Consider the following 25,598-nt stretch of genomic DNA (forward strand, 5'->3'; position numbering starts at 1 on the left):
GACTAAGCAGGATTTAAACCCAGATAATCTGACTCTGGAGCTTTTAGCCTACTATCTGCGGATAAAGAATAAAGATGGGAGATAGAGTGAGATTCCTATAAAATGACTGTAGAGATATGAAAGGGAGGTTAAAAAGCAAAAAGGCTTTAAGCCAAGATAGCTGAGACACTAGACTGGACGCACTGTATTATTTTCCACTCCAGGATTCCTTTCTGCTATATTTTCTATCTTTCCTTGTTCCTCTTTTCATTTTAAAGATATGCCTTTGCCGGTGGCTTCGTTGCTCAGACCTGGCGCTGACCACGAAATTGAACAGGAGCGGGGGAAACCCTGTGGTATCCGCGGGAACGACAGCGTGGAGACACCACTGCGCACGCGCGTTACTCCCTAGGCCTGCCGGCTTTGGCGGCGCGACCAGCCCCAGCCCCTGCTCTCCGCCTTCGACTCCACGCACCCGCCGCGGGTGGGGGCGGGAGGGAGACTCGAGCTGGGGCGCCTGCGCAGTCCTGGGGGCGCTGGTGTGATCGAGCTCACGTAGCGAGGGCTGCAGTTGCCTCCTCCCCGGAGCTGCCGTCGCGGCCTAGAGGTTATAAAAGGGCTAACTGGCTCCCTCTGCTGCCCAGTTGCGCCGCCAGCGGGCTGAGGGCAGGGAGTAGGTAGCCGGCCCGAGTGCAGGCGACAGGAACTGAAGAGCGCGCCGCCCTCCGGTCCCACTTTCCAGGTGAGACGCTCCTTCGACCTTGGAGACGGGCTGTGGCCCAGGGGCAGCCCGGGTCCACCTCGCACTGCCGCAGCGGTCCGTGCTCTCCCGGCTGTGGTAAGGTGGCTGGGGGGCGGGGGTCTCCGCTTAACTACAGCAGCTTGGGTACCTTCTCCGTTGGAGACGGGTCCCCGTCTCCCAGTGCCCTCGTGCTGCCCCGCAGGCCCGGCTGCTCTGCTCGGGGCTCCCCTTCCCACCTCTGCCCCCATCCCGCCGCTGACCGTTGGGGCTGCAGCAGCCTCTGTCCCCGCCCCAGGGACCAGGACTTTCTTGAATGTTCCTTCCCGGGCAGGAATCGCCCTGTTGATTTTTCCAAGCTCCCTTCGTACCTGGTGCTCCCTACAAAGCTGAGAGGAACGCGAGGGTGGGGCGTGGGTTTTTGGCTGCCACAGCCGCAGATGGTTAGCATGTGGCAGTGGAGAGTGGGCTTTACAGCTTACAGCTGAGGCTGAAGCTCTCCAGGCATTTTGCGCTATCGAAAAAATCGTCTGGTCCGGGAAGCGGACCTTCTCTGGAAGTTTTGGCTGAAGTCATCTGTTGAGCGCTGGGGTGCTGCCTCAGCAGCCAGACGTAGCCGGGGGCACCGAGTTTAGGGCTGCTGGAGCCGAGGAAGTTGCTGTCACATCTCCCAGTTGGGGAAGCTGGGCTGCTGCTTCCCTCTTCGTCCCCATAAATCTTTTTAAAGGCACATGAGTTCTCCCCGCCCTCGAGAATTTGCAGAGTTTAAAAGTCCACTTAAGTCAAACATTTCATGATTGTGTGAGAATTTTGAGTTGGATTATATGACTGGCCTCCAGATACAGTTTCTAGGGGAGGAGGGATGGTACGGTAAGTATGAGAATAGTTCTCCTAAAAAATCGAACCTATTAAATACATAATTCAATTTTTAGACGCTAACATGCGTTCCGCAGAGTGGAGAAGACTCTTGGAATTTTGCACTGTCTTAAAGGGATAAAGAAGCAGCTAAATCCCCTTTTAGGAATTGATCTAAAATGTCTAAGACGTTTGCCAATTTCTACTTAACTGTTTCTCTGAGAGCTGTGGCTCTTGGACTTTCCCTTGGAATGCACTCTGAAGGGATGAAGTGGCCACTACGTGAGTGGGGGAGGGGGAAAGACGTGGCAGCAGTGTTCTTTCATCAACTTTTGCTCATTTTTTTTTTTTTAAGGTTCTGGGAAGTAACGTATTTTCCCTTGTAGGTTTGGATGTAGCTTATGAATGGGGCTAGTCTTTTCCTAAAATAATCAGATGAAATATTCAGCATGCAGAGCAGGGACATTGGAAGTTAAACACTTTGAAGGGTTCTTTGGATCTAGTTTATATGGAGAAAATAGGTACCTTAGGCAGAAAATAGCCAAGAAGCTGAAAAGTGAACAACCTTGAATATATTTTGCCTTGATTTGAAACATGAATAGTCTTCTGTGATTTTTCTCTAACTTTGGCTTAAAGTATAACTTTATAATCTTAATATGAAACTTAAATTTTATCTTTTTCTTTCGAAGAATAGATTTTACCACTTACCTTTAAAAATCATGTCAGTTTTGGTTTTGGATTATTGGCTCTTGTAAGTCCTACCAGTGTTTTTGATAGCTAATGGAAAAAGCTTCTTGGATTTACAAAGTCTAAGAAAAAGGACTACTTTGTCTCTTTTAAAATGGGTAATGTTGTTTCCATTGACATACTGAAATGAATTTTAAATTACTCAAAGCCAGATCTTTTTGATAAGAGGATAATTACATGGGCCATTTTTTGTCTTTGTACTTAGCTGGTAAAACAGATGAAAATTGTGTACAACTTTTAATTATTGTTTAAACAACCATTGAAAAAAGAAAACTATATCACCTGTGTAGTCCATGTTGTAGAAGAGAGGGACCTTGGCTTTTGGTAAGGAGATGTTAACCTTTTCTGTTACTGCAGAGTGAACTGTATACTGACAAGCAGTATCTTTTATAGAGCAGTTAAATTCAAACTCCTGCTTTTATTCCAAGGATAAAGCAAGAGTTAGAGTAGTGATAAAGCTTTTGAGTCTTCATTTCTGTGGAAGGGATGTTTATTTTATTTAGTGATTATGAACTGGACCGTAGTTACTGCTCTTTTATTGACCTAGGGGATATACAGAGTAGTGGTTCTCAACTTATTTCAAGGTCATGGAATCCTTTGGAAAACTGCTGGAAAGTGTGGTCCTAGGTCAGAAAGGGCAAATGTGCTCTAACATGGGATTTTATATACCATTTCTGCCCCCTCCCTACTCATGAACTCTTATTATAAGATACTCTAGAAAAAATAGAAGGCATGCAAAACTAATGTTTAAGGCTATCTAGGCATCTTGAATTACTTGAATATTTCTGAAAATTGAATTAGGCATAAATTTTGAGGTCTTTTTTTTGTTTATATATGTGTGTGTGTGTGTGTGTGTGTGTTTAGTTGACCTTTATTTTATTTATATATGGTGTTGAGAATAGAACCCAGTGACTCTCACATGCCAGGCAAGCACTCTACCCCTGAGCCACAACCCCAACCCACTTGCTTAAAGGGTTTTAAGAAAAGTTAATAGATTGTTAGAATTATTGAATTGCCAAGTCAATTGATAGTACATCATATTGTGTATTCCCACCATATTGTGACATATTTGGTTTGTCACTCAAAGTAGAATAGGCATGAAGATAAACAGAAATAAATTGTATCACTCTTGGATTAAACTTCATTGCTGTTCTTACAGTGAGGTCTTGAATCTTACAGTTAAACAATAATGGGTGTGTATATAAATAGATGAGTCAAAGTAGATATATATATGTGAAACTTGTTAAATTTCTCTTTCTAGTTGGTGAAATATATTTGTATAAATTGAAGCTGTCCTGTCTTCTAGTCAAATAAATATTGTGCATGAATAAAAATTTACAGAATTCAAAAGGCTTCTCATTTAGGTTACTCCCAGCAGTTTTTGAACTTTATACTGATTATTCCTTGGATGATCAGTATGACCATTAGTAGACTTGATTGTGTGTTAACTAAAAATACAGAGATCAGTGAGTGAGTAATGTCTTGGATTTTTTTCTTCCTTGGTGTTTCATATAGGTATGTCCAAGTTTTGTTTGTTTATAAATCCAATTTAAATAGTAAAGTTAATAAAAAGAATTATAAATTAATATACTCAGCCTAAACATTTTTTGGGCAATTAACCTGTTTTATAAATAATTCAAGGGAAGACTTGTTTAGTGGTAGCCACAGTTAACTTTAACTATTTTTCTTTCCATTTGTATTCTTTAAAGAAAGAAACACATGACACCAAAACCTCATTCATATACTAGTCTGTCTCCTATTGCTATGAGAAAATAGGACAGGGTGGTGTTTTTTTTTTTTTTTTTTTTTTTTAAATTAGGCTGATTTAGATTGTTCTTCTGGAGGTTTAAGAGCATGGCACTGGCTTCTGCTCAGCTCTGGTGTGAGGGCCTCATGGTAGATGACATCACCATGGTAGAAGTGTATGTGAAAATGATGACATGGTGAGACAGGAAGCCAGATAAATTGAGGGTTCAGGCTTACTCTCTCTAACAGCCCACTCTGGGGAAACAAACTTACTCTGAGACCAGCATTAATTCCTTCTAAGGGCAGTGCCTCAACGAGGTAACCACCTCCCACTAGGGCCCAACTCTTTTTTTTTTTTAATATTTATTTTTTAGTTGGACACAGTATCTTTATTTATTTATTTTTATGTGGTGCTGAAGATCGAACCCAGGGCCTCACATGTGCTAGGTAGCGCTGTATCGCTGAACACAACCCCAACCCCTAGGGCCCAACTCTACTGCCTTTCACATCACCACATTGGGGCCAGGCTTCACACAAATGAACCTTTGGTGTACAAACCACATCTAAACCATAGCAGTCAGTAATTCTTTTCTTCTTCTAATCATCCAGAAGATGGACTCTAAAAAGACTTGGAAAGTCCTCTTATATGATCTGCCAGATAACTAAAGCACCTTAGGAAGAGTTTCTTTATATATTATAATGCCTGAAGATGATTCTGTGAGGTAGTTTTATATTATCTCCATTTCACAGTATAAAGAAAACAAGACTCAGAAAAGTCAAGTAATTTGCTCAAGAATTCAATAAATGGCAAAACTAGGACTTGGACTCAGGTCACCTGTTCTCTGATTCATATTTCATATTCCTTCATCATCTCTGATGAAAGTTGATTAATAGCATATCTACCATTGTATTAGAAATGTTTTAAGTATCTAGAGTTGAAATAAACTTGAGTTCCTGGCTAGTAGAAATTAACAGTCTTTTCCATTCAATTTAAATGACTGGGAGTATCAAAAGAGTGATGAAAAATGTTTCATAGAAAAAACAGGACATGAATACTTAAAATAATGCTATTATTTTACTCTGTTAAATCAGTGCTGAATGGAAGCACTTATCTAGATTCTTATCCTCTGCAATAAGGTATTCATTTTTCCTAGTATATGTAGTCTTTTGTGTACATTTTCTTCAGCTGGCATCAGAAAAAAAGGGAATTGAAGGCTGGAAAGAAGAGAGACCAGGGTAAAGAAAAGTGGCATTTTGGCAATATAGCCTTGGGAGGGTTGAAGTTGAGTAAAGTATACCTGAGTCTTCAAGCTATAGTCCATCTATTAAGAAAGAGGTTGCTAACCAGTTTTGGCTATTCTACTCTGAACTAATGGACCCTGGCCTGAATTGATCATGTTCAGAGATACGAGCATACATAAATAACCTCTTTTGTATTAGGAATGAGATTTGAGTAATATTATAGGTACCTGTGGGTATTTGTCTGTAATATATGCAGAATGAATTAAACAGATGTTTCAGTTATAGGAATCAAACTTACTTTGATTTTGGAACTTAATAAGACCCAAGAATTGATAGTCAACAACTACAAGTCATGAAAAAAGCTTTGAACATTGTATGAAATATCAAGTAGAAGAGCAGTATATAGTAGTACTCTCTGATCCAGGAGGGTACATTCTAAGACCCCCAAGGATGTCTAAAGCCTCAGTATCAGATTGAACATATATTGTTTTTTTCCTCTACACACAGTAAGAGATTAAGAACAATAAAATAGAACAATAAATTAAAGTATAATTATAACTATACTATAATAAAAGTCATGTGATATGGTCTCTCAAAATTTTGAATGTTACTTTGGAAGCACTTTATAGATTCTCTTTGTATATCCAAATTGCCAGATCACTACACTTGTGCTCAAAATGTCTTAATTCCTCATTGCACTAAAATAATAGCTTTAGGCCACAGTTGATCATGGGTAACTGAAACCACAGAAAGTGAACTTGTGGATAAAGGAAAACTATTGTGTTCTGTTATTCATGTCTACAGTGACAGAAGTGGATTCTGTGAGCATCTTAAAATTACTAGCCAGGGTGGTGATGCATGCCTTTAATCCCAGTGGCTTAGGAGGCTGAGGCAGGAGGATCTTGAGTTCAAAGCCAGCCTCAGCAATGGCAAGGCACTAAGCAACTCAGTGAGACCCTGTCTCTAAATAAAATACAAAATAGGGCTGGGGATATGGCTCACTGATCTAGTGCCCTTGAGTTCAATCCCTGGTGCACCCCCCCCAAATTTTTATAAACATGTTAAATTTTTGGAAGGTATTTAGTAAGGTTTCTGGGGAATAAGTAATAGAAATGGAAATTATAAAGTTTTAATCACTAAGATTTGGTTAATCTGTTTTTTATTTTCTGAATAAGATTTTTCACCTGGCTCCCTAGCTCTATTGCCCAAATAATTTCTCAAGCTTTCTAACCAAAAATTGTTCTGTGAAATGTTTATTTCACTAAAGAAGGAAAATGTGTATACAAAGACTGCACTGTTGTTTACTTCTAGAAAAATTGTCCTGGAAATGTTCTTCTGGGTTCTGTGTTGTGATCATTAAGTCTTATTGCACATAATGATATTGTTACTTTACATTGTGCTTAAAGAATAATAGCTTCTTGTTTGAAATAACATACAGAATGGAGGATGTGTTTATATGTTTATATAAGAGTGCAGTAAATATCAACTCGTTTTAAATAAGTTCAGAACTATTGTTACACTGTAAGATTAGCTGTATTTATAGATCTAGTTCCTTCAAAAATTAATAAGTGTTTATTTTAGTGTTTCTAAAATCTACTTGTTTGAATTTAGGACCTACCTCAAAACATTTTGGATCTCTCAGCATTGCTATGTTGACCTTTGTTTTTGCCTCATTTCCAGAGAATCCTGTCCCAACACCTTTTAAATTCATACAGATTTATTCATATTCAAAGGTTGCATGAAGACATTCTCAAAGTTACATAGTTTCAAATTTTACTGTCATTTCTTTTAACCTCAAAGATATTTAGAGAATAGGTCTCAATTAATGGATTAAAAAACACTATTACAAGTGACAGTAAATGTTGGTGAGGATGTGGGGGAAAAGGGACACTCATGTATTGCTGGTGGAACTGCAAATTGGTGTAACTACTCTGGAAAGCAGTATGGAGATTTCTCAGAAAATTTGGAATGGAACCACCATTTGACCCAGCTATCTCACTCCTCAGCATATACCCAAAGAACTTAAAATCAGCATACTGTAGTGATGTGGCCACATAATGTTCATAGCAGCTCAATTCACAATAGGTAAGCTATGGAACTCGCTTAGGTGCCTTTCAACAGATGAATGGATAAAGAAATGTGGTACATACCCAATGGAATATTAGCTGTAAAGAAGAATGAAATTATGGCATTTTCTGGTAAATGGATGGAACTGGAGGATATTAAGTGAAATAAGCCAATCCGCAAAAAACCAAAGACCAAATATTGTCCCTGATATGCAGATGCTGACCCACAGTAGACCTTGTAGGGGTCGGGGGGAGGGCAGTGGAGGTTCACTGGATTGGAGGGGGGCAGGAATGGGAGGAAGGAAGGCCTAATGGGAATGGGAAATACAGTAGAATGAATCTGACATAACTTTCCTAAGTTCGTATATGAATACATGACCAGTGTAACTTGTACAACCACAAGAATGGGAAGTTATGCTCTGTGTATGATATGTCAAAATACATTTTACTGTCATGTATAACTAAAAGGAACAAATAAAAAAAAGTACCCATAAACAAAAAACACTCTAGGGCTGAGGTTGTAGCTCAGTGGTAGAGCACTTGCCTGGCACATGTGAGGCACTGGGTTTGATCCTCAGCACCACATAAAAATAAATAAATAAAAATAAAGGTATTGTGTCTATCTACAACTAAAAAAAAAAAAAAAACTAAGTTATATGTGAACACTAGAATTGTGATGGTGTTAAGTAAAAATATCACCCTTAAGATTTTTTTATGAATTTGCAGTTCCTCCTCTGCTTCTCATCCCTAAGAAACCATTTTTCTCTTTCTGTCACTTGAGATTAGTTTGTATTTTCTACAGATTTATATAAATGGGATTGTTTAGTATAATCTCTCTCTATATATATTGTTATAGAGTATGAGTCTGGCTTATTACACTCAGTATAATTATTATTTTTTTTAAAGAGAATTTTTTAATATTTAGTTTTTGGCAGACACAACATCTTTGTATGTGGTGCTGAGGAGGAACCCGGGCTACACGCATGCCAGGCGAGTGCGCTACTGCTTGAGCCACATCCCCAGCCCTAAGTATAATTATTTTGCTCATTCCTTTTTGTTGTTTGTTAAATTGTAGTAGATTGTACAAGTTACCATAATTTTAAAAATCCATTTACCAGTTGATGGACATTTGGGCTGTTTCCCTCCTTTTTAGAGAGAGAGAGAGAGAGAGAGAGAGAGAGAGAGAGAGAGAGAGAGAGAGAGAATTTTTTAATATTTAATTTTTGGCGGACACAACATCTTTATTTTATGTGGTGCTGAGGATCAAACCCAGCGCCCCACGCATGCCAGGGGAGCGCGTTACCGCTTGAGCCACATGCCCAGCCCCTCCCCATTTTTGACTGTGATAAATCTGTAACATTAATGTACAAATCTTTAGCAGGGCATATGCTTTCTTTTCTAGGAGTGGAATGACTTGAATTTATGTGATAGGGAAGTAATTTTTTTCCAGTAGGTGGCTTGTCTTCATTCTTTTAACAGTATATTTCAAAGGGAAATCTCTGTTATCAGACAACATCTCTATGTAGAAACTTAAAAGGCTCTTCAAAAACAGCTATGGTAAATAAGTGAATTCTGCAGATTTTCAGGATAGAAGGTCAATATAGATCAATCAATTGCATTTCTCTATACTTGTAGTGAGCAATTGGAAATTGAAATTAAAAAATTACCATCTCAGCACCAGAAACATGAAATATTTGCAGAATTGACTTTACAAAATCTGTATGCTGAAAATTAAAAAACACTGATTATACCATGCTCAAGGATTGGAAGCTCTATTAAAAATGTACATTCTTCTCCATCTGAAATATATAGATTCAATGCAGTTTCTGTCCATATTTCAGCAGGATTTCTTATAGAAACTCACAAGCTGATTCTAAAATTGATAGGGAAAAGCAAAGGAACTAAAAAAGCTAAAACACTACTTGATTTCTTGATATAGAGCTACTGTAATCAAGGCAGTATGGTTTTAGAGAAAAGATGTATAGATCAATGGAACAAAATAAGAATTCAGATGCTCAGGGTTGGGATTGTGCTCAGAGGGAGAGCATTCGCCACGAATTTGTGAGGCGCTGGGTTTGATCCTCAGCACTACATTAAAAATATATTGTGTCCACCTAAATAACTAAAAAAATTTTAAAAAGAATTCATATGCTCAAAAATGGTCAATTCTTTTGGGAAAAATAAATGGCAATTAAATTACTTGCTGGCAGTCACATTTGACCTTCATATTTACACCTTACCCTTTGGCTTATTCCTGGTTCCTGTTAAAAGAACCATCAAATAAAGGTTGCCATTTACTGATTTACTGTAAATTTTTAGCTTCTGTATCCTGGAAGCAAGAATTTTGACCTTTTTTGCATATTAGGAATGTATGTATTTCTAAGTAGGTGTTTGAAATAGTTGAATATTCAACTATTATGTAGTTTAAAACACATAGTCTCAAAGTTAGTGAAGAATGGTACCATTTTAATAATAAGATTGATATCTTTGTCAAACTTCTCCATTAACCTACATTAAAAAGTTTCTGATTTAGGAGTATCTGATTTTCCTAGCTGAGCAGAACTTCAGATATTAAGTTGTGCATGTGCTCAGTGGTAGAATGTTTGCCTGGGGTGTGTGTGTATCTGGGTTTGATCCCTGGCACTTAAAAAAAATAAATAGAAGAATAAATATCGAGTTAATTTAACTTGAAGTGAACCTGAATTCCAGTTTAAATCTTTAAAAAAGTAGATTAAGTCACATATTCATAAACTACCTTTGATATAGAAGTAGTATTTTTGGATCTCCTTAACAAGCAAAAAGCAATTATTGAGAAATATTGCATTAAGCACAGGGATGAGGAGACAGATTATTTTTTAGTACTCTGGGCTCAATAAAAACCCAACTCCTACTAGCACATTAGGTAATTGTAAGTATAAGTAGGAAATTGTCTAAAAAAACTGAGATTAAGAGTATGATTAGACTTCAAGAATATATTTTTTCTTCTCCATCATGTTCGTCTTCTTGTCTTTCTGTATATCTGCTTCATCCACTCTTTGGACCTATATGACAGAGCTTGATCTCTAATTTCTCCTGAACTTACTTTATGTAGTTCAAAGAGTGAGTGCCATTTCTTTCTCACTTTCCAAAATTTCCAGAAAAGAACTTATGAGCTACTAAGTTAGGGATCATGCTGTTTGTAACTTGACTGCTGAAACTGTGAGGATGAGTTGAAGGTAGAGGAGAGCAGCATCAAAAGGGCAGAAGAGGCAGTTTCTAGAAGAGAATGGGGGTATAATAGGCAAAATCAGAGGTGTGTTTTTTGAATTGATTTTATATTAATGATTCCCCATGTTGCACTTTTAATAAAGGGCAATATCTTGACTTGGAACTGACTCCCAGTATGAGTCTTAAAATGCTATTAAGTTGGAATTAAGTCAGCAACTCGATTCACTGCTCAAGTAAGAAAAGTGTGGAAAAGAAGTTAGCAAGATTTCTTGAGTTTTTGATAGAGCAGTTGATCATAGCATTAAAGCTCTTGTCCATCAGATTCTAAGTACTAGATACTAGGTCACATTCTTTGGGAACAAAAGTATGACTGGAATTCATGGAATTAAGTTAAACAAATGACAATTTGCTAAGGGATTACAGAGAAAAGCAAAAATAAAACTACTTGCATCAGTAATCACTCTTAGTTGTCTCAGAAAATCCATTCCATCTTTGATGGAAAAGGCATGCCACATCTTGACACATATTACGTTGTAATGGCCAGAATTTGTGTTGGTCTTTTGTGTTGATCATGAAAACTGTCAAAGTGATTTAAGTGAGCACTGTGACAGGAGAACCAACAGTTGGATATGAGATCTGTATGAGGAAAAACAAAGTTGGAGCCTTCTAAAATAATTAGAACAAGTATGGAAGGTGTGGAGAGACTTGTTAAAAGGAGCTTTGTGAAAAATTTTAAAGTTTAGGATATCAAGCATTTTTGAGTCTGCCTTTTTAAATTGTTGGATGATTTGTCTGGAAATGTTGCAGGTTTTTCTTGGAAGAAAAAATGTGAAACCAAAAGGATAAGAGAAATTTTTTTTTTTGCCAGATGCCCAATTCTAGTAATTTACTGAATAATTTATACATAAAATTCAATAAATCCTGATGACTCAACATTGTAAATATTTACAGTGTAGTAGAACTCTTAAAGTCTATTCTGAGGGTTTGATTGACCTATTGAGTTTGTGGGGCTGGACTTTCCTGGAAGAAGCACTTTAGGAAAGTTTGTTGAATAATTCGTGCACTTTGCAATTTACTTTTATCCAGGCCTACCTGAGACATTTTTTTTTCCTAAAGGAGATTGCATCCACTTTGATCTATTTACATTCTATTCAAGCTTGTTTGAAGATTTAGAACAGGAGACATATCTCCTTTTTTTTTTTTTTATAAAGTTGTATTGTCTTTGGGCATTTGACTCTTAGATGTTCTATAATGATTTACTTTGCAAGTTGATAACTGAATGAGAGTGGAAATGATGGAAGTAAAACTCTGAGTAAGGAAATCATTGTTTTAAAAATCTGTGATTGATAAAGCACATTAACATACTCCTTAAGGTTTCTGAATGAATGTGGATAAATGAGACATAGTGTTAAAACAGGTTAGAGGAACCATTCCCTACAGTAACTGGAATTTCAGTTATATTTTTGCAAAATGTGAGTTGATGTAAAAGCTATTTAAGGGCAGAATTCCATAATTACAAGGGTTTTTGTATCCAGTGGTTCTCCAAAGTATGATCCTTAGTCTCAGTAATATCAGCATCACCTGGAATTTGTGTAAATTATCTAGATTGCTTTCTTATTCTTAAATTTAGAAATTATCTGCTTTCAGAGATACTCTGTGGTTGTTTTGTTTTATTGTTTATAATTGTTAAACCTGTGTAGAATTTATTTTAAAGCATAACATAAGGTAAAGAAATACTTATTATTTATGTGAATAGTGCTTTGGATTTTTATGTAAGCTCTGTCATTCTTAAAATAAAACTTTCAAGTTGTATTTGAAGAAAAGCACCATTGAAATCTTTTTAGTTCTGTAAGCTAATGGTTCTTGAAGTTTAAGGACAATAAAAGTTGACAAAAAATTGTTCATGACAGTATATTTTAGCAATGAAACAATAATCTCTTATCCGAAAAAATCTAAACTTTCTCATTAGAGTTAAAAGTTCAGACAACATTTGTGATTATCTTTCTGTGAGTACAGACAAAGCATTTGTATTTTTTGGAAATAGCGTTTATTCATGAAGAAAATGATGACAGAAATCTTTTTAAACAGTGAGAAACTTCTAGACTCTTCAGACAGCATCGGGTTTTGAAAAAGACTTGTGCTTTGGCAGGAGCCCAGGAAAGGAAGTGTCTCCATCTGATACATTCTAGAAGCCTTCCCCAAATCACTGTAAGGCAGCCAAGAAAGCAGGGCATTTCACTACTGTGTGGTTCTGGAAGTATCTGGAAGTTTGCAGCAAATTTGAGGGAGGAGATTTAGGAGTTCTTCCAGAATGTCATTTTTTGTGGTGATCTATTTTTATTGAGATTCAAGTTACAGGGAAAGTAGTGTTATTTTTCAGCTGGAATAGGGACCTTTCTCTGTGGCCTCCACTCAGCCTGTTGGTTTAGGTAAATTCACACTGGAAATCAGAGGTGCCTATACAAAGAGAACAGTGTGACAAATTAGAATAACCAGTGGGAGCCTGTTACTGAGGCAAACAGTATTGTAATGGTGGTTTATTCTCCTGTAAGGTAATCAGAAGCATTTAAAGTTCATGTTTGGGTAGAGAAGGATCAAGAGAAGAGTGGTGGTAGGTCATGTGGGAAATCAAGTTAAAACCTTTATGTTGGTTAGTTGATATCCTCATCTGCTGTGAAGAATTTTCACTAGAAAAGACTCCTACCAGTGGCACAGAGAAACAGAAGGGCTTTGCTACCAGGATTAAAAAATAAAAAAATTCACAACTATGAACTTTTTTTTCTTATTTTTAGGCATCATTGAGATATAATTCATATACCATACAATTCACCTACTTAATATTCATGATTCAGTACTATCAGAGTTATTTAATCATGTGTCCCTACATTTTCATTACCCCCAAATGCACAAGTTTTAATTGAATTTATTTACAAATTTAAAACCATACAGAGAAAGATGGAACAAATTAGGAATTTTCTTTCTTTCTTTCTTTCTTTTTTTTTTTGTGGTGCTGAGGCCTTGTGTATGTGAGGCAAGCACTCTACCAACTGAGCTATATCCCCAGCCCACAAGTTAGGAATTTTAAGGATTAATTAGAAAGCTCTGAAATTTTTTTCCTTTAAAACATATTCTGACATCTTTAAAATATATTGGCAATATCTAATAAAGCATATCTTCTGGGAATATCATGGTTTTGATCTATATCACAGAGAAAACATATTTTAGGTTATATGAAGAGCCACTGCTATTCAACTACTCTGATTGTATTATTAATTATGAAAAAAATTTAGATTAAATTTTTAAGCATAAGTTATCAGGTAATAAAAAATATGTATTTTTTCTCTAACATGAAATATCAAGGTAGTATTCTACATGAAAAATAAGAAGTTAACTATCATTAAATTATTTCATTAAATTATTATATCAATTTATAAGAATTTTTTCTTTTTCATTCTACTGTCTTTCCTATTCCTAGTCCTGCTCCCTTTTCCCCTTTGTTTAATCCACTGAGTTTATGATCATTAACATCAATTTGGGGTTAGAGCATTTGCCTTGCCTTGCAAGTGTGAGACATGAGTTTGATCTTCATCACTATATAAGAATAGATAAATAAAGGTATTATGTCCATTTACAGATTAAAAAAAATTCTTGGAATCTGGATTTTACTATGTAAATGGGAAGGATAAATAACATTTCCCTTTTTCCTTTTTTTTTTTTGGCAATGGTTTTATTTCTCTTGCAGGTGTGTGAACTTGTAAAATTAAGTCTTCCAAGATGATATGGTGTATTTTAATCATAGGGATTCTACTTCCCCAGTCTTTGGCCCATCCAGGCTTTTTTACTTCAATTGGTAAGTCTTAACTATATTTTGCATTTAAAATTTTCCATTTTTAAGTGTTTTTAAATTAGTAGAAACAGATACAGTGCAGTTCCATGATAAATATTCTGATTGGAAGCTTATGAAAATTTAGAAAAGCATATCAAAGAAAATTACTGATTTTTTAATCTAGCAAATAATTTAATGCATATAGTCTTTTGATGCATAGATAAACAAATATCCTACATATTGTTTTCTAATCTTTTTCCATTTAAAATCTACTGTGAATACATTATTATTCTGCATCATAATTTTTATAGGTCTTATTTAAAAGTATTCTAAAAATAGCATATTGGTTAAAGTGGGGGGAAAAAAGTATAGTACACAGACTATAGTACATCTCCCCATGTCCCCTTGCTCCCAGAATAATTCCTTAGAGTTTGAAATGTATCCTTTTATATTTTCATGTATATACTTTTAATTGCCTTAAATAAGGTGTTTGCCTTCATTCTGGTTGGCTTTTTGACCCTTATAGAATTGTAAGCTAAAATACAAATATTTATAATATTTGATTTCATCATATAAAATGATGAGTAATCTCAATCCCTTATAAACAACTAAAAATAGAATATTTGCAACCTTTTTAGTGTAGTTTCTGTTTAATTCTAGTCTTGAAAACAAAAGGTGAGGAAGGAAGTGATAAAAAACAAACATTGATCCTTGGAAAGTAGTATTGTTTTGTAACAGTTTTGTCAATGAAAAGACAATGTGCTAACACAGACAAGGCTTATAAAATTAAGTAGATTGAAAATTAAAATTGGAACACATGATTAGAATAAAGTGTGGGGCTTTATTTTGATTTATCTCCTTAATTTCTTTCTTTTCTTTTTTATCTTGCTGGGGATAGAACCCAGAGCCTCTCTCATATACTAGGCAAGTGCTATAAAAAGGGAAAAGATGATCTTCTCTAACCTATCTCATAAATCTTACCATAGAATGAAGCATTCTTAATCATTCTAAGCTTGTTCTAAAATATTTGTGTAGATGGATATGAGCAAAACCTCTTCTCCTCTTTCCCTTATAGGTCAGATGACTGATTTGATCCATACTGAGAAAGATCTGGTAACTTCTCTGAAAGATTATATTAAGGCCGAAGAGGACAAATTAGAACAAATAAAAAAGTAAGTAGTGTGTTTTACTTATTAAGATTGACTCCAAACTGGATGTGCTGGTGCACACTTATAATCCCAGTGGCTTGGAAGGCTAAGGCAAGAGGATCCAAGGTTCAAAGCCAGCCTCAGAAACTTGGCAAGGCTCTGTCTCAGAATAAAAAAGGGTAGGGGATGTGGCTCAGTGGTTAAGCTCAGTGGTTCAATCCCTGGTACAAAACAAACAAACCTCCATCTGTATGTTTTCTTTTTTTAAGCTACAACTTTGAGTAGAAATAAAAACCATCTTTGAGTTTTAGAAAACAAGTTAAAATGGCTAAAGCAAGAGTATAGTGAACAAGGGTTAAAGCCTGGGCCCAGGTTTATGTGGAAGAACATGGATTGAGGTGAGGATATGATGGGTAATGAGGAATTGACTGACCATTTTTCAAAATGGTGCCAAATATTTTCAAAATATCATCTATCCTTCTATTATTGCCCCAACCCCTAATGAAGCCACCTGGATAAAGTTCTCTTTGTCCTTCATTCCTTCATTTTTGAGCCAATAGTGGTAAGTATAGTTAATATTATTTAATTGATGTAGTTTTTCTCAAATGCTAATTATCTTTAATTGACTCAGATTATAGTTAATCCTGACCTGAGAATTCCTGTTCTTTGTTCAATGAGTAGCTAAGTATTAAGGCTTTTGTTTTAAAACATAGTTTTTAGATATTGAATGTAAACTCTGGCATTAGTTAAGCCAAGTTCAGTGGTTTACTTCCATAAACCCAGCTACTCCCGAGGTTGAGGCAGGACAGGAGGATTGCTTGGACCCAAGAGTTCTGGGTCAGCCTGGTCAACGTGGCAAGATGCCATCCCCACTCCACCCACCCACACAAAAAATTTTAGTGTAAGTTGATTTAAATGAACATGTAGCTGAATTTGGTTGAGCTTATCTGTACTTTGTAATCGTCAGTTATTTGGCCTTAAGGAGCTATAGGAAAATGAATTTTTTTTTTTTTACTTGTACTAGAGGTATCAAATCTCAGCTTTTACTAAGGTAGGTTCTGTTTACTATTTGGAAAAAAACAGAACTAAACCATGAGGCTCAGTGGTAGAGCACTTGCCTAGCATGTGAGGGCACTGGGTTCGATCCTCAGTGCTGCAAATAAATAAATAAATAAACAAACATACAATATCAATAACAAAAACCTAAACCAAAAATCTTTTACAGTTATATTTTGATTCTGCCAAGTTGGATTTACCCATAAGAACATTTTGCTTTTTAAAGAACCTTTATAATTTTACTTTAAAAACAAGTTTTTTGTTTCTTAATATTTTTAGTTGTAGATGGACTCAGTACTTTTATTTTATTTATATGTGGCGCTGAGGATCTAACCCAGTTCCTCACATGGGCTACGCAAGCACTATACCCCTGAGCTACAACCCCAGCCCAAAAAGAAGTTATAGTTTTAAGCCTCTAGTCTCTATTTTAAAGTGCTACTAAATTGTGTTTTTCCTTATTTGACTGTGTGTATACTCCATTTTTATGTTTTAACATCTGTAGATGGGCAGAGAAGTTAGATCAGCTAACTAGCACGGCAACAAAAGATCCAGAAGGATTTGTTGGGCATCCTGTAAATGCATTCAAGTTAATGAAACGACTCAACACTGAGTGGAGTGAGTTGGAGAATTTGATCCTTAAAGATATGTCAGATGGTAAGTCTGAGGAGTCTAATGAGGGGGAAAAAAAAGGGTAAGGCAGTATTTTCACCACCTATAGAAATGCCAAAATTTGTGATAAATTCAGTTCCTAGAACATCAATGATGTAAATGAATGAATTATTGCCCGACTCCATTTGGTTGGAACAGAGCTAATTTAGTTAAGATCCTGAGTACTTTGATTTAAAAAATAGTAATTTATGCTACTAGTGACTAACACTGGTGATTTTGTTATGAAATCTACAGAAATGAATAGATTATTTGGCAAATAGCATTTGGCATTTCTGAGGGTAATCGTTTATATTTAGGATTACTTTCAGACTTTAAAGATGTATATATAAATTTTTCAATTCTTGAAATATCAGGAGTGGTATCATAAAGAGAGTGTTAGTATGTTCTACCTATTATTTTGAGTTTAGGATTACTCTATTACTCAATATAGGCAATAAATTTAAAAAACTGAGACTACAAACACCAATAATGAAACAGTAAAATTGTAGTTGAAATTGTTCTGGGTATTTTAGATGTTTTAGTAACAGAAAACTTAGTCTAGAATTGCAGGAGGTAAAGGGATTATGCCTAGTATACAGTTAGGGGCTCATATATTTGTTGAATGTAATAAGGTGGCCAAAAGAGGGAGCAAGAATGCTGAGCCAGCTGTGTGAGTTCAAAGCCAGCTAAGCAACTCAGTGAGAGTTAATAATAATAAATAATCTCTAAATAAATTTCAAAATAGGGCTGGGGATATGGCTCAGTGATTAAGTGCCCTTGAGTTCAATTCCCGGTACCCAGAGAAAAAGAAAAAAAAAATTTCTAAGAGAGCTGGTCTCAAATAAAAATACTCTCAAGATAGCCAGGAATGGTGATGCACACCTATAGTCCTAGCATTTTAGAGACTGAGGCAGGAGAACCACAGGTTTGAGACCTGTTTAGGTAACTTAGAAAGACCTCATCTCAAAACAAAAACCAAAAACAACACCCCCCGCAAAAAACCAAACAAACAAAAAACTGCCCAAAACACTAGGGATATAGCTCAGTGGTAGGATGCTACTGGGTCTCATCCCCAGTACCACCGAAAAAAACAAACCAAAAAATCCTCCAGGAGTACTTACCAGTGTTTTAGGCAATGAAGTAAACTATATTATTCCTTTCTTAGGCACAGCTTTACATTCTGCAGTTTTAGTTACTCATAGTTTAAGAATACTAGATGGAAAATTCCAGAAATAAACAGTTTTAAATTTTGTGCCTTTCTTAGTAGTGTGATTAAATCTCATGCTGTCCTATCCTGTTCCATCTGGGATAGGAATCATAGCTTTATCCAGTATATCCATGCTATATATACTACCCAACCTTAGTCAGTTAGTAATTCTCTTGGTTACCAGTGCATTGTCACAGTATCATAGTGCTTTGTGTTCAGATAACCCTTATTTTACTTAATGATGACCTCAAAGTGCAAGAGTAGTGATGACAGCTTGGATGTGCCAAAGAGAAGACATAAAGTATTTTCTTTAAGTGAAAGTTATATCTTTTAAGTGAAAGTTATTGACTTGATAGGAAAAAAAATCATGTACTGAAGTTGAAAAAATTGCACACAAAGTTACTAGGATCTATAGTAAAAATGAATTTTCCATGAAATTGTGAAGAAAAAGAAACATGGTTGTTTTATAGTTGCATCTCAAACTACAAAAGTGTGATATCATAAGTACTTGTTAAGATAGAAAAAACATTAAATTTGTGTATATATGCATAGGAAAAACATAGTTTACATAGGTTTTGTGTTATACATGATTTCAGGCAATATTCAGTATTAGAATGTCTCTTTATGTTTAGGGGACTACTGTATTATGCATAATACCAGAAAGCTTGAAAAGTAATTGCAAGTACTTATAAATACTTCACTATGAGGGGAAATGTCTGTGATTATTTTCTTTGCTATATAACACCATGAGAACATTTAAAAAATTTTTTTTTAGTTGTAGATGGACACTATCTTTATTTCATTTATTTTTATGTGGTGCTGAGGATCAAATGTAGTCCCTCACCTAGTCCCTCACCGCATGTGAGGCAAGCACTTTACCTCTGAGTCACAACCCCAGCCCCATGAGAACATTTTGAAAGAAATAACACCCACCTATCTCTCTCCACCCTTCTCATTCTATGCATAGCATGTTTACACAAACTTAAACACACATATCATTCATTCTAAAGTAATGACCTGCAGTATACAAGGCTGGAAAAGAATATAATGACCTGTAGATTTTGGTGTTTTAATCTGTGGTAGTTATCCCATAATGTGCTACACACACACACACACACACACACACACACACACACACACACACACAACATTGTGATCTTCTGTAAGACTTGTGAAATTTGTTTGTAAAATTCCATGTGGAAATTGTTACTGAGGGATAGTCTTAAACTTTATATGAACTTTAGCCTTCTTCCAGCTAGTTGATATTTGTATATTTCCATTAACATAAAAATGCCTGATCTTTTGATGACCAAAATACAAATAGTTGATTATAAGTTTTTTAAAAATATTTATTTTTTAGTTTTAGGTGGACACAATATCTTTATTTTATTTTTATATGGTGCTGAGAATCGAACCCAGTGCCTCACGCAGGCTGTGAGCACACTACCACTTGAACTACATGCCCAGCCCCTGATTAAAAGTTAATAAGAGAGAAATCTCATACCTATTTTTTATTTACAATGATGACATTTACATTATAAAAATTTTAAACTCATTGTTTTTGGTTTTGGTTTCTCAGAGTATTTAGCATCCATCCTTCTTAGGAGTTATATCATTATCAGCAATTGATTTGTTAGTTTTGAGTTTTTGCTATATTATTTATAAATCATCTTTAAATTAAGGTTATATATAAAATCTTGATTGATTATCACTGTATTTGATAATTTAACATTTCTAAATATATTTCAGTATACTAGCTTAACTGTTAATCTTAAATCTATAATTTTCTGTCCTACAAAGAATCCCACTAAAATTTATGTTTACATGCTATATAACGTGGTACATGGAGGAAAACAGAGCACAAATTTTTTAAGAGCACAGATTTTACATACCATCTGTTATCTGAAAGTTTTAATTTATTGCCAAGGTATATCCTTTGTAAATTCATAAATATTTCATTTCTGAAGCTTAATGGAGGCACTTTTTGTTTTCCAGCCTGGCTGGTATTGTATTGTTGTAAATAATTTAACCTTAGAAGACATTGGGAAGGTCGAACAAATTAGGGATATGTCAAATCTCATTCAGTGTATTTAATGTTTTCTTGATGAATACGTGAAACATTCATAGAATGGTAGAAAATGATAAAATTTTAAAAATCCTTGTAAAGACTCTTAGGAGTCTGTGAAGTTGTACATTTTTTTTTAACCTCCTTTTCCTATTTCAAGGCTTTATCTCTAACCTAACCATTCAGAGACAATACTTTCCTAATGATGAAGATCAGGTTGGGGCAGCCAAAGCTCTATTGCGTCTCCAGGACACTTACAATCTGGATACAGATACCATTTCAAAGGGAAATCTTCCAGGTAAGGTCATTCTTCCAGTCAATGTAATGTCTATCACCTGGTTGCTCTATTCAATCCACTAGGATAATGTTAATTTAAAAAGACTTGTATTTTAAGATTTTAAACTATAATTTGTTTCATAACCTTTGAGAACAAAAGAACTGTCCCTTTCTCTAGGACTTAATAGTGGTGGATGTTCTTCTAGCTTGTTACTGGGAAAGCTTGTATTTATGGGAACTAACTTAAGTAGGCAATTTTAGTGTTTAGAAAAAGAAACAATCATATTTCTAGGTTAGAACATCTCTTACTAGAATGTTTTGTAAAACTGTAAGGGTATTGATAATCAAAGTTTATAGGCTTAATAATTAAGAGCCAAGATGTGTTGAGTATACACAGATGTTATGGAACATCCTGTTTTCTAATCTTTTTGGCAAAGCTCTCCTTTTTTAAAGTTACATCTTATTTCATGATAATTTACTCACTTTTTCTTTCAGTCAGAGGCTTACTACCATTACTTTTTCCTGTAATTGTCATCTGAAAAAAATAAATATGTTGCCTCTGTTCATACTGAAATTGGTTTTCTCAGGAAGGAAAAAACAATGGGATGAGTCGTTTGTCAAGATGCTTTGTAGCCAGGTCATTGGCACACTCCTGTATTCCCAGCGCCTCAGGAGGCTGAGGCAGGAGGATCATGAGTTCAGAGCCAGCCTCAGCAACATGCACTAAGCACTCAGTGAGACCCTGTTTCTAAATAAAATACAAAATAGTCTGGGGATGTGGCTTAGTGGTTGAGCATCGCTGAGTTCAATCCCCAGTACCAAAAAAAAAAAAGTTATTTCTCTCGCATCATTTGGGGTAAAAGTATCAAGTGGTAAAGCTAAACATGGTATAATATTAAATAAAATTTGTTAAACTGGAATATAATTCCATTAACTCAAATTCCCCAAAATGTACAAAATTGCAAATTTATTTGTTTCTGCTAATACTATATATTGTAACACTTTCAATAAGATTACAACTTTATTTTTAAAAATCGACTTCTGAAGGACTAGGGATGTAGCTCAGTGATAGAGTGCTTGACTAGCATACATAAGACCCTGGGTTTGATCCCCAGCACTGCCAAAAAAAAAAAGAATTCTGGTTTAAAATGCCACATTTAATAGACATTAATCATTTAATATGTACCAGCTACTATGTTAGGAACTAAGCATACATAATGAACAAGAGAGAATTCTACCTTTGCCTTTCAGGGTGCTTATATTTTCAAGATATACTACAGTGAATGCATATACTACAGTAAATGCATACCATGGCAGCACATAACTGGAAACCTAATTCTGGACTTGATAAGGAGGGTTAAGGAAGACTTCCTGGAGAAGACGACATTTTAAAAATTGAGATCTAACTGGGCGTGGGGGTGCACACCTCTAGTCCCAGTGGCTTGAGATGTTGAGGCAGGAGGATTATGAGTTCAAAGCCAGACTCAGCAACTTAGCAAGGCCCTTTTCTAAATAAAATATAGAAAGGCTGGGGATAAATATCCCTGGGTTCAATTCATGGTGCCCCCTCTCCCCCACCAAAAAAGAGATCTAATGGACAAAGCATTACCATGAAAATGGAAGAGGAAGGCAGAAGTGGTCATACCGAGGAAAAGTGTTCCATTCTGAGGGAACATACACAAAGGCTGAAAAGTCGAGCATGTCATATTCAGATAACTAACAAATTTGTATGGTTTAACAACATGAGTTTAAATCATGAGTGCATGAGGTGATTGTATTGTAACAATAAATTAGGATCTTTTTATTTGTTTGTTTTTTTGTACTGGGGATTGAACCCAGGGACTCCTTTACTACAGAGCTATTTCCAGCCTTTTTAATTTTTATTTTTATTTTGAGACAGAGTCTCAAAATATTCAACCTGATACTTATATTAATAAGTCATCCATGCCTCTTCCTTTGAACTAAAGGAATTTACAACTAATTTTTTATAGCCTGATTCCAACTATTACCCTTTGTATGAAAGCTTTTTTATTTAAATTTTTTTTCAGTTGTTGATAGATCTTTATTTTATTTATTTATATGCAGTGCTGAGAAGTGAATCCAGTGCCTCACACATGCCAGGCAAGTGCACTACTGCTGAGCCCTAGCCCCAAGATTTTTTTTTTTTAAAGATGACAAAATAACTGAGAAAACCAATTTAAAGGCAAAAAGATATATTTTGGTTCATGGTTTCAGTCCATGGTCACTTGACCTGTTGCTTTTAGACCTGTGGCTAGGCAGTACATCATGGCAGAAGTATGTAGTGCAGAAAAGCTGCCTACGTAGTAGCTGAGAAGCAGAGGTAAGGAAGGAAAGGAAGGGGCTGAAGACAAAATATATCCTTCAAAGACACTCCCCTAGTGACCTAATTCCTCCAACTCTGCCCCATCTCCTAAAGTTTCTACCACACTTCCCAATAGTCTGTTAACCTATAAATCCATTGATGAGGTAGAGCTCTTAGGAGGCAATCATCCGTTAAATGCCTTACCTCTGAATACTGCTACTTTGGGGACAAGCTTTAAAAACATGAGCTTTTGTGGGACATTTTAAATCCAAACCTTAGCAATTGCCAATGAAATGGGGCCTTTAGCAATCAGTCCATGAGGGCTTCTCCCTTATGAACAGGATTAAGACCTTTATAAAAGAAGCTTTATGCAGTATTCAGCTCTGTTTTCCTTTCGCCTTCTGCCATGTGAGAGACAGCATTCTTCCCCTCTGGAGGATGTAGCAACAAGGTGCCATCTTAAAGTGGAGAGCAGCCCTCACCAGACAACCAAACCTGCTGGCACCTTGACCTTGGACTTCCCAACCTCCAGAATTGTGAGAAAATAAATTTCTGTTCTTTATAAATTTCCCAGTCACCAGTATTTTGCTACAGCAACACAGATGGCCAAAGATAGAGTATTCCAGAGTGGAGGGTGGTAAGGTAAAGAATTAGTTAAGGGGAAAAACATCAAAACATGGAACTTCATCTTCATTTTGGGAGTACACTAATAATCAGTTATTAAGCAAAAGTGATTAGCTTGGCTTTCTCCTTTTTTATTATTTACAAATCTTTTATTATAGAAAATATCAAACATCACTCGTGTGCACATGTAAGTACACACTCTCGCTCTTTCTCACACACATGCCCCCCACAATAAAGATGGTAACATAATGAGCCTCATGTATCCATCATAGAGCTCCAAAGGTTCCTTTTTTTATTTTTTATTTTTTGATAGTTGTGTATGGACAGAATGCTTTTATTTTATTTGTTTATTTTTATGTGGATGGAACCCAGTGCCTCACACATGCTGGGCAAGCTTTCTGCCATTGAACTACAGCCCCAGCCCCCCAAAGGTTCTTAATATTTTGGTATTTTATCTGTTCCTTCACTCCTCCTTTTTGTTGTTTTTGCTGGAATATTTTAAAAACAAATCCTAGATATTTCTGTTATTTTATTCACAAATAATTCAGTATGCATATTTTAACTGTTCAGATTTTTCTAAAAATTTACATAACTACTTAGCTATTATCCTGCATAACAAAATGGATACTATTCCCTTAATAATTTAATACCTAGTCAATATTCAATTTCTGTGATGATCTCAAAGATATCTTTTCATAGTTGGAGTTTTGGGTTAAATTTTTCTTTTCTTTTTCTAATTCTTCATGCTATTGATAAGTATGGAAAATATGGACATATGTTCTATGGAATGTCCCACATCCTGGAATTGGCTGATTTCTTCTTTGGTGGTGTTTAAACTTCTTTTTCTAACTCTCCTTTCCTATAAACTGGTTAGAGCTTGAGGCATTCAGTTTAGGTTTATTTCACTAACTCCATAGGTGGCGCTGTGAACTTTCTATTGAATTATCTGAATGGACACCTAATGTCTCCTACACTTTTTGTGATGCTGATTGATAAGTAGGTTCAGGTACTGAGAGCCTGATCCTTCCATATAATGTTTTTTTCTGAGTTTAACTCATGGTTTTTGGGGCTTTGATGATCATTGCCTAGAGCCACTATTTCATTCAGGGTTACAAAATGGTGATTTTCCTCATTTCATCTAGTTTGATTAGCTGGAATTCTGTAATAACAAGAACATTCCTCTTTATCAGTTTTCAGCATAATTAGTTGATATCCTAATAACTTTTGTTAGTGACCAGTGATCTTCATCTAAAATATCATGAACTCATTTTTATATGTAGTATTTTTTTATTTCAGTCTGTTTTATTCATTGTATCAGATTACCTTATTTTGCCCATGTGAATTTTTTCAGATTAGCTTGTCATCTCATTTTGTCTTTTTGAAGTGATCATATTCTTTGATAGCTAGGAAACTTTCTTACTTTTGGGCATAGTTTTTTCCAAGTTTATCTTATAAATTCTATTCCAAAGCTGGAATCAGGCTTTTCAACAACCCTTGATTCCTTTTAACAGGGAATAGCACTTAAGGAACAGACTAGCTAGGTTCTAGGGGTGTTTATTTCTGTTTGTCATTTATTCCGGGTCTTTTTAATGAACAGAGATGGGACAGATGTGGATTCATATTAGTTCTGATTCAAATTAAAGATTACAGGGCTTGTATCTCCTTTCTCTAGTGAAAATTTTGATTCCTAATGACATTAACTTAATCACTTCTTTATATTACCTATAATATGCTCAAAATAATATCAGAGGATAAAAATGCCTTTGCTGTTAATAATATTGACTACTCACTGCAGTATTTTTTGTACTACTTATTTATTTTGGTATTGGGATGAACTGGGGATG

The 25,598-nt window shown here is 35.6% G+C and overlaps 1 protein-coding gene across 4 annotated transcripts in view; it reads left to right on the plus strand.

Annotated features, from left to right (window-relative positions):
- The first annotated feature begins 584 nt into the window (after window positions 1-584).
- Window positions 585-25,598, plus strand: part of P4ha1 (prolyl 4-hydroxylase subunit alpha 1) — a 63,936-nt gene continuing 38,922 nt past the window's right edge. For 2 of the 4 annotated variants that reach the window (XM_013358903.4, XM_005325922.5), the window contains exons 1-5: window positions 585-721; window positions 14,324-14,431; window positions 15,483-15,579; window positions 17,114-17,265; window positions 20,692-20,829. In XM_013358903.4, the coding sequence (XP_013214357.1) occupies window positions 14,356-14,431; window positions 15,483-15,579; window positions 17,114-17,265; window positions 20,692-20,829 (463 nt within the window). In that variant the 5' untranslated portion in view covers window positions 585-721; window positions 14,324-14,355. Of the gene's footprint in view, window positions 818-8,299; window positions 8,365-14,323; window positions 14,432-15,482; window positions 15,580-17,113; window positions 17,266-20,691; window positions 20,830-25,598 lie in introns of all 4 variants that reach the window. The other 2 variants (XM_078040569.1, XM_013358904.4) reach the window with 2 other exon arrangements.

Source organism: Ictidomys tridecemlineatus, chromosome 1, assembly GCF_052094955.1.
Source record: "Ictidomys tridecemlineatus isolate mIctTri1 chromosome 1, mIctTri1.hap1, whole genome shotgun sequence".
Classification (NCBI taxonomy): Eukaryota; Metazoa; Chordata; class Mammalia; order Rodentia; family Sciuridae; genus Ictidomys; species Ictidomys tridecemlineatus.